Source organism: Ascidia mentula, chromosome 1, assembly GCF_947561715.1.
Source record: "Ascidia mentula chromosome 1, kaAscMent1.1, whole genome shotgun sequence".
NCBI classification, from domain to species: Eukaryota; Metazoa; Chordata; class Ascidiacea; order Phlebobranchia; family Ascidiidae; genus Ascidia; species Ascidia mentula.
In genome coordinates, this window is record NC_138566.1 from 2,277,491 (window position 1) to 2,286,808 (window position 9,318).

General features: G+C 34.4%; 1 protein-coding gene across 1 annotated transcript; it reads right to left on the reverse strand.

Annotated features, from left to right (window-relative positions):
- Positions 1-1,486: 1,486 nt before the first annotated feature.
- Positions 1,487-9,025, reverse strand: LOC145901375 (signal recognition particle subunit SRP72-like). The gene is made up of 16 exons (XM_082989037.1): positions 8,868-9,025; positions 8,546-8,669; positions 8,192-8,312; positions 7,410-7,550; positions 6,938-7,125; positions 6,435-6,573; positions 5,921-6,052; positions 5,445-5,573; positions 5,120-5,218; positions 4,547-4,705; positions 4,216-4,319; positions 3,931-4,008; positions 3,483-3,656; positions 3,048-3,164; positions 2,385-2,474; positions 1,487-1,994 (listed from the first exon to the last, which is right to left on the reverse strand). Exons 1-16 carry the CDS (start codon positions 8,962-8,964, stop codon positions 1,805-1,807), a joined length of 2,082 nt encoding a protein of 693 aa, XP_082845163.1. The 5' UTR covers positions 8,965-9,025; the 3' UTR covers positions 1,487-1,804.
- Positions 9,026-9,318: the final 293 nt, after the last annotated feature.

The following is a 9,318-nucleotide window of genomic DNA, read 5'->3' on the forward strand; positions in this document are numbered from 1 at the left end:
GGACTAACTAAATTTTGGTTATCGTAAATGTTATAACATGTTTAAGTGAATATTGTTTGTTCTACCTCTGCATCCCCCTCCCCCTTGCAAAGTACCCCTGTTTTGAAATCCCCCTGACTTTACCCTTCGACATTTTCTTCAATCCATCGTTTTTTTACCAAACCAACCACCCTGAAATAAATTCCCCATCCCACCCATATCTTTTCCCCAGGCTCTGTTAAGAGCCACCCAATATTTCGAAAAGAGAATTTGTGTACGAGACTGAATGTCTTCATACACTGCAGTTGACACTGCTTGCTTGAGATTTGCTTGGCTTTCGGCTGCATTTGGGTTTTCAAAAATTATAAAAAGGTTTGGTGAAGTTGGCATCAAACTCGATAATGTTTAAATGTAAAGTGGGTACTCATGGCTGAAATCCACAAAGTTATCTTGTTGAAGTAATGCACTAATTTTTTTCCCGATCATGTGGCAGAATCCTTAGGTTACTTTGTTTTTCCCGATCAATTGTTGTTCTTTTGGTTGGGTAAAAAAGGCAATTTGGTAGTTTGTTCACACACACTAGCTGACTGAGGAGAATGATTTATGGTCGACAGAGGTAAATCCTCTATGATAGATATTGGTGCTTAAAGGCACTTAACAAGCACTTGTTAAAAAGCATAAGGGCCACTATAGTATACCACAAGCCCTGACCATTCTGTGGCTGGAGTAGTGGAATGTTGTGTGTTAATTAGGGCACACCAGAAGGACAGAACATGTAATTGTTAAAATTTTCATGTCAAGCAACAAAATCACCAGAAGATATCCTGTCCCTATAAAGTGACCTGATATTCAATTTAAAATGCAATCTTTTAACTAACTAAGGTGTATTTGTTGTTTTTCACCAGCAGAATGAACAAATTAGTGTTCATAATGTTACCTGGTGGCGGAAACCTATATATATATTTCTAATTGTCTCACAGTTAAAATATAGTTGGATAAAAACAACATTCTTAATTCCAATTATATAGGGGTTGGACCTTTGATACCTTCATGAAAGTGGGTATTATTCTAAAATAATGACTCCCAATTAGGTATAATTGCTTCAGTAATTACATATAATTTAACATGAATGGGTTTTCCTGGATAGTTAACAGTCTGATAAGTATAAATTAAATCAAGGGTTTTTCACATGAAAACATAGCACTGCTCACCAATTTCGTGCAAAATTAAGTTATTTGTGTTGCAACCGACTCATTCGAAACTGGATGTAATTCATGTTTAACAGACTGGAAACCAAACGTATTGCAAATTAGCTTTAAATTAATCAAATCAAGGCACATTTAGTACTAATTTATATGCCATACATTTACAGTGATATCTAAACAACATTACTTTTTTGGCATTTTTATCAGCCCAAGCAGTGCAACATAACCGGTGCATTCAAAGTTCTGACAGTTTCCATTGGACATTGGCTTGTTTTATTCTCTGCTGCATGGTTATTGCAAGTATGTCAGAATAATTGAGTTGGAAGGTTTGTCCGTTTGTGTTGATGGTCAAAAAAACATTTTTTAAACATCAAGGATTAGCCACAGAAATGTGGACGATTCTACCATGCCGGTTAAAGGTTTCACAAAGTTTTAATTAACCACAATTGTTTATTGCAACATGGTTGAATCTTGTTGGTTTGCGCATCACCGAAAAACACAGAAATGAAAATCTTACACCAACCGATGACACTTTTCCACAACAAAAACCGAACGCGAAAGTAATTCCTGCAGCTTAATTCATCCATAGCAGCATCCCACAATAAAACTCTATATTCAAATCACCATCCACCCTTTCCTTTCTTCTTCTTCTTGTTCATTTTACCTTTGGGCGCTCGGGTTTGTGTTGGTTTGGGGGAATTCAGAGGGGTATTTCCCTGACTCCCGGATGTAGCTGACCCAGGTTTGGGTGAGTTGGGGGTTTGGGCAGTGGTAGATGATGATGGTGCAGATGTCTTTTGTGACATGTCACTGTAAACAAATGAAACCCATGACATGAGTAAGTTTCAAGATCATCCACTACTGTAACTTGTGATACCAAATGTTAGTGTGCTGATGGTGACAGCCCTCTATGATATTCTTGTACCTAAGACTGTTGGGAGATTACTGTACTATTTGTTCTATCTGTCCCCTACGATAGTTTGAGATTTTGATTTGTTACAAAATATCATCTTCAATCTTGTTATTGTAACAATTTACGAGATAACTTTTTTACATTTAGAAATCAAACCAAGCATTGCAGGTTTCAATTTTTACTCAACTGCACCACCCAGTGGATAAATAGTGTCTTTAACTATTTTGAAGGTTTTTATTTTGAAAAAATCCCTGTTTGTTTCTGGTGATTGTCCAGACAACACTTACTAAGTATCTGAACTTCCGAAATGAGATCCCTGCGTTCCTTTTCCGACACCACCCTTGCGACGATCCTTCCTTCTTCCTTTGTAGTACGACCTGCAACATGACGACATAAACCAATCAGTGAGTTGCAGACAGTGTACATTGTTTCCACCAATAAAGTGTCATCTGGGCAGCTGAATTAGCTTTGCGGTTAACAAGTCAGCCCAAGATTTTACCACTAGGAATCCTAGCTGAGTAGAAGATGAAACGTCGGTAAATTAAAGTTATGTCCAATTGTGTCTGAAGAACAGATTATTGAAATATAATATGGCAGGCAGCAACAGAAACATGATATCAATTAATAATATTTTAAGCTTCTGACATGATGAAACATACAGTCTTGTGGCCATTTATGAATGATCTTAATGCAATGCACACGGTCCTTCTTTAAGGTACTCCACACACAAAACATGAAATACTATAAATAACTCTTAAACGTTTTTTTGATACATATATATTTCGCCTGTTTTTGCAGGCATCATTAGTATCGCTTATTCAAATAGAATCGGTAAACAGACGACTCAGTATTATGACTCCGTTAGCCATAGAGACAACAGGCGATTCAAGGAAAACAAACTTTCATTTGCACTCAACACTGGTTCAGTTTAAAATGTTTTTAAACCTCACCTTTCCCTCAGAGGAAGCCATCGTTCAGGGTCAGGATTGTAACCAGGTTGGAAGTTTTTCGGTGCAGGATTTTTCTTTTTCTTCTTCTTCTTGGTTTTCTTCAGGTCAACGTTGGTGCTGAAAGTATTTCTCAACTTTAAACATATCACCGCGGTTGGCCAGTACCAAATCAGCAATTTTTAAGTTTAACTGTTTTGTGACATCACAGTAAACTAATAGTTTTAAATGTTTTGGCAGCTTATATTCTGTAGCTCCTCTATTTTGATTCATGCACGCAGTTACCACAATCATTTTAAAGTTACCCTAAAGAATTACTAGCGGCAAGTTAATTGAAAAAAATTACTTTCAAAATTATGAAGGTCATTCAAAAAAGATTTTGGTAACTGTTGCAGTGTTGGAATATCTGCTACAGATATAAAAAAATGGTTTTTTTACCTTCCCTCTGAGACGACCCCAGTCTTGGTCTGAGCCGGAACAGTATCTGCAGCTTCCTTCTTTTCCTTTTGACGCTTCACGTAACGAGGAGCCAATCGGCTTGCATTCCGCTCCAGTTCATCCACATCAACCGTAACTGAGAGTTCAGCCAATGAGGGAAGGTCGTCGCTCAACCTTTAAACAATGCATGTCTTGTGTGAATGTATTGTGATACAAGAAGCAGTTTAAATGCAAGATGTAACAATAACATGACCTCCTTTTTCACTACAACACTCTGATCCATTGCATGGAAATTAACCACATACATTTGTTCACCTATTAAATGCCTAACTAGTATTAAAGAACTAAAAAATGTAACTTAAAACTGGACCTAAAAACTAAATAAATTTTTTTTAATTAGTTATTGGCTTTTTCAGAAAAACATTTATAAAATTAATTAAATACTTACTGGTGTGCCTTGGAAGTGTTGAACTGAGAATAAGCAAAAATGAGCTTTGCAAGAGCTTTAATGTTCTTGGGGTCAATCCTATAAAATATAGCAAATGCCAATAAATATGTTATTTGTTTAATACAAAAAAAATACACCAACAATAATTTGTGAAATTGCTTTGATAGAAATATTGCTCCATAACTCCACCAAGTGGTGGTTGTTTAAAAGTTTAAATTTGAAATCTACCTGTCCATGCAAATGATACCTGGGCATATAACAAAAAATATGTAAAAGTTCTAAAACCTTAATATGGCTTCCAACATTTCAGCAGCTTCTTTTGCCTTACTGTAATCGAGACAGAACTGGGAACATTCCCACAATAAGTTCGTTAAAATCTGTTGTGAGCTCTGCAATGCAACACACAAAACAATGTTTAATTCCAAGTTAAACTTAACAGAATGTAAATATAGTACAAGTGGAATTTGCAGATATTGATTAAGTGCTACCTTGATCCATTAGTTTTGAAGCAAACAACAAACAGACCATGACGGTGCCAATATAAGCATTTTGGCTCTATTTATATGCTTTGAACTTGTGAGCAATATTTTGGTGACAGTGATTTCATCAATCTTACCTTGTTCTTTTTGTGCCATTCAATTGCCTTCTTAAACACATCAATGACATTCTGGGAATCCGAGTCTTGAGCTTTATACAAACCAACAAGGCACGAAACCATCCCAGGAGTAAAACACAATTCTCCGAGCGACTCAATCTGATCACATGCTTGTCGCAACTTTAAACAAACAAAACATGTTATATAGGTTTTGAAATATAGTATATTATTTTCAAAAAATTTGGACATAAGTTTTACAACATAAGTATTATTGGTGCACAAGTGTAACTGCTGTCACCAAATCTGTCGTTTAAACTTGTGACCTTGTGCAATAAAGCCACTGTTTATGTAGGTGAGCAAGAACAAGGTGAAGGCGAATTTCAATTAAACACAGAGAGGCAGACGAAAAGTAAGTGTTTAATTAAAATGGAAGAAAAAAACTTGCTGTGACTTGCAATACAGTAAAAAGTTTTGAAAGACATTTGCAACAGAGCTCTATGGTAAAATATGTACGCACTCTAAATTAAATATTTTATCAGATAAAATAAACTTGACATAATAGAAAACACTCATTGGTTAAGATGACAAACTGACCTCCCCTTGCCCGAGTAAAAGTTGAATCAATGCAAGTTTAATGTTGGTCAGATCCACTTGTGATTCAAGGTCTGGATCGCTTTGTACTCTGATAAAATCCTGACAGGAACACATAGTTTACATATTGCAATGTTGTAACAAAAACAACTACAAGTAGGAAATGCTTGCAAGTATTTGGAAAGGGCTCAAATAATTGTAGTAAAAAATGTATTCCAAATTTTTTTTTCTAAAAGTTAGCATATGAAGGATATTGCCACAAGTTTGTTAATGCTGAAATCAGTTCATGTATCTTTGGTACAATCTGCACAGTTGTTGTAACACTTACCTTCAAATACTCGATGGCTTTGCTTGCATTCTTCTCTCTGCATAGCTGTGCTGCTTGAATGAGACACGGAATATTGCTGTCTCGATATTCACGCTGCATCGTCTTTAACAACTTGCGACATGATTCCCACTAGACGGAGATAGAGAACTTTACATGAGAATAAACAATATTTTAAATAAACTTTCAGATGTTTTACAACTAATCATAGAAGAAACCAAATAAGAGTCAGTATAATATGAAAAGACTAGTTTAAATTGCTTAGAAATATATCGACATGTTTGATTCTGTATCATTTGTTATTAGTTGGTATATACAGTATACACTGAATCAGTTTGCAGATTTATCAAATAATTTGCAATACCACATGAAACAAACACATTAGTTGGTTGGACATTGTTGAAGCACAATTCCACCAACAGAAAATAATTATATTTATATTAATATGTAGATATCCAGCAAAAAACTTCTGTTTTTACCTGGTTTGAGTACATGAACAACAGTGCCCGGTTAAAATCAATCGTTTTTCGTTGAGCTGGAACCAGTTTATTCTCAACACCACTAGCGACTGTTGCCTTCATCTTCTTCCGTGAATCAAACACATTTTGGTCCTAAACAATAACTTGTTACAACAAATCTAAGCATAATGCACTTTAAAACAAGGATATAAGCTCTAGCAAGTAAACTGCAATCTGGACTTCCCAAAAAAGCGTTTCATCTTGCATTGTGTATGCAATACAATTGTATAAATTATTTACAATTGCAAAAAATTTAAGCTAGTATAAATTGTTTTGTGCTGTCTATGTAACGCAATTCACAGCAGCTCCCAGGACTAAGTTGCAAAATAAGATTATTTCATTCGACCCATCCAGGAAAGTTTTGCCATGAGAGCCCCATGTGTATGCCAATACCAATACTATGATAATATGTGGCAAGTAACTAGACGGCAATATACAACTGAAAAAAATAGGTCTAAGATTTATAAATATATACCTTATTGATACTGATAATATTGTTGGATGCGACTGCAACAAGACCAATATCAGTCGGACGTGATCGAATGACTTGGTTGTAAATGACCAAAGCCTCATCCACCTTCCCTTGCAGTTGTAAAGCATACGCATATTGGACTCTGAAAATACGAGGTAAGTTTTCTGTCATGTCAATCCACTATTCTAAAATTACTCATGATTGCTTGGAACAGACATGTGCAAGTGTAACTATTACTATTAGTCACTTGGGGCAGCAATCTACTCATTTACTTGAGTAAATGCAGGTCACATAACAAAATATAATGTACAAATATGTTACTTTACACTATTGGCCATTCAATATCCTTGTGTTAATTTGCAAGCTGCAAAACATACAGCACACCACAATATATTATTTTTTAACAAATAAATTCCACAGTAACGGAAACAAATCAGTTTAGTGCGAAATACAGCAAAATGGCAACAAATATATGGATAATAAGCACAACATAAAATATAATGTACCTGATAACGGATACTTCAGCATCCACATCTTCCTCAGTCATCTCAGATTCTTCAGCCAATATTTCACGACAGGCAGTTTCTGCATCCTTTAACATTTTTTCTGCTTCTTCTACACGATTTCTACCAAGAAGCCAGCAAGCTTTGTTATACAGTTGCTCGTACGATTCAACTTTGAACCCAATGTCTGTCTGAAATACAAGTAATTTTAAGTGTAAATGTTAGGTTACTTGTATATGTATGTAAAGCGTTTTCCTTTATCCTTATATATTTTGTAATATATACTATGATAAATTAGTGGTCACTCTACAGTTAAACCTAATTTTCTTGAAATTTTTATGTTTTTAGTCAATAACATTATTAACTGGCTATAAAAACTTGTCCAAAGTCAAAAGTTAGTTATTACAAGACAACTAAACAATTTTAAAAGACCCTGTTTGTAAGTGTGGACAATGATATGATTTACAGAATTTACCTCAACGTCATCGAAAGCGGACAACGCAGCATGTACAGCTGACAAGTTGGTCATTCTTTCCTCCTCGTACTCATCTGTGCATTCTTTAATAAGTTCCTTGTATATTTTGAGCGACTCCTGATAGTTTCCAAGTTTGTAAAGCTGCACAAATATTTTGATTTCATAAATTTGTGTGAATATTGTTTCATGAAATTTTAATAGGGGTCACCAAACTCTGGAAAATACTACTACACTAGGACACAAAGTTTTTTTTTTCAAACTTGATCCACATATAAATATGTGTAAAACAGAAATATGTGTGAATTTAATGATTAGGTGTAAACAGGGCCACCACCTGTTATTTTTGGTTATATATTTAACTTGAAATAATACACGAAACCGTAGTGTTAATATTTGCACAGATTTCTATGTTACATAGGCTTATATGTGGATCAAGTTTGGAAAAAACTATGTGATCCAGTGTAAAAGTATCTTCCCCAAACTACAGTCCCAGCCCACCAAGCTTATCCACCCCAAAAAAAAGTTTACATCTTTTTATTCTTGTTCAGATCCTGCTTTTAAACCCCCTTTACAAGGACACCAATAAGGTAAAAATAATCTTATATAGGACAGTTATCTGCCCCCCGATCAACACTACTTACATATATATAACCTTGATTTATATGTGAAACAAGTGGGGTGACTCTTGATTTATACCAGCCATACAAAAACTTGTATTATTGCCTTTGGCACATATACAACGGAAGTTTACAATACAAAGTTACTGAGTCAAAGATATTTACCACTTGTGCTTTTAGCTCCAGTATCCTCAAATCTGGGTTTTTTATCCATTTAATTGTCTCCAAGGCTTGAACAGTTTGAAGAAGACGGTATTGACAATACGCTTTTTCAAACACCAACAACCTGAATTGTGTTTAGTAAGTCGATTATTATAGTCTATAAAAAAACAAGCAGAAAAGATTTAAAGTTCTTCATTTCAAGGAATGCATTTTCAAAATGCTTGACTATGTGTGAGCAGGGTGCATGAAAAATTATTTTTAATGGCAAAAAGTTTACTGGGAACAAAGTTTAGGAAATAGCTTATAAGTTACACAAAAGAAAATAGAGTGTATCTTAAATTAAATTAGTCATCTCACTCTTTTATTTCTGGTGTTGCCTCAATGAACTTAAATGCTTCGGCAAATTGGCTCATTTGCATCATGCAGACCACTTTACAATGCATTGCTTCCACATCTTCTTTGCCTTCCTTTGTGTGGATAACTGTAAGACAAATAAACCATCATTTGGTGGAAATTAATTGCAATTGCAAGAATGTACTCTGCCTTGCCAGACTAGAATATGTTTTAAAATATTATTATTAGTACTTTTTCTTGAATCATCAATAAAATTATTGCACAGTATATTTTATATTTATATTTGTATCCCTTCTTCAAAACTTTTGTATAAACACTCACTTACTTTTGTTAGCAGCCTTTAAAGCTTGCTTGTAGTCCGAAACTTGAATATATTTGTGAAGTTCACCATAAAGAGCTGTAATATTTGCACCCGCTGCCATGTTGCGAACCACAATTCACCAACACAAATATTAAAAGTTCTTACAGTTGTAAGCTGCTAACACGTTGCCAATCTTAGCATATTGAAAAAAACGTTTGTGAAAAGTGAAAATGTCCATATGTTAGGTACAACAACAAACAAATTATCAAAGTCAGATAACACCAGTAAATACTTTTTATAAAATTAAAAAAGCTAAACTCTAATATACTATTTATTTTAAAATAATTAAAGATAATTTAAAAATTTTGTCAAAACTTTACCACCAAAATAAAAAAAACATGTTTGTTGTACCTTAAAATGTAAAGTAAAATATTTATGAAAGACTTGCACGTGTCAATAGAAATCAACAACAGTT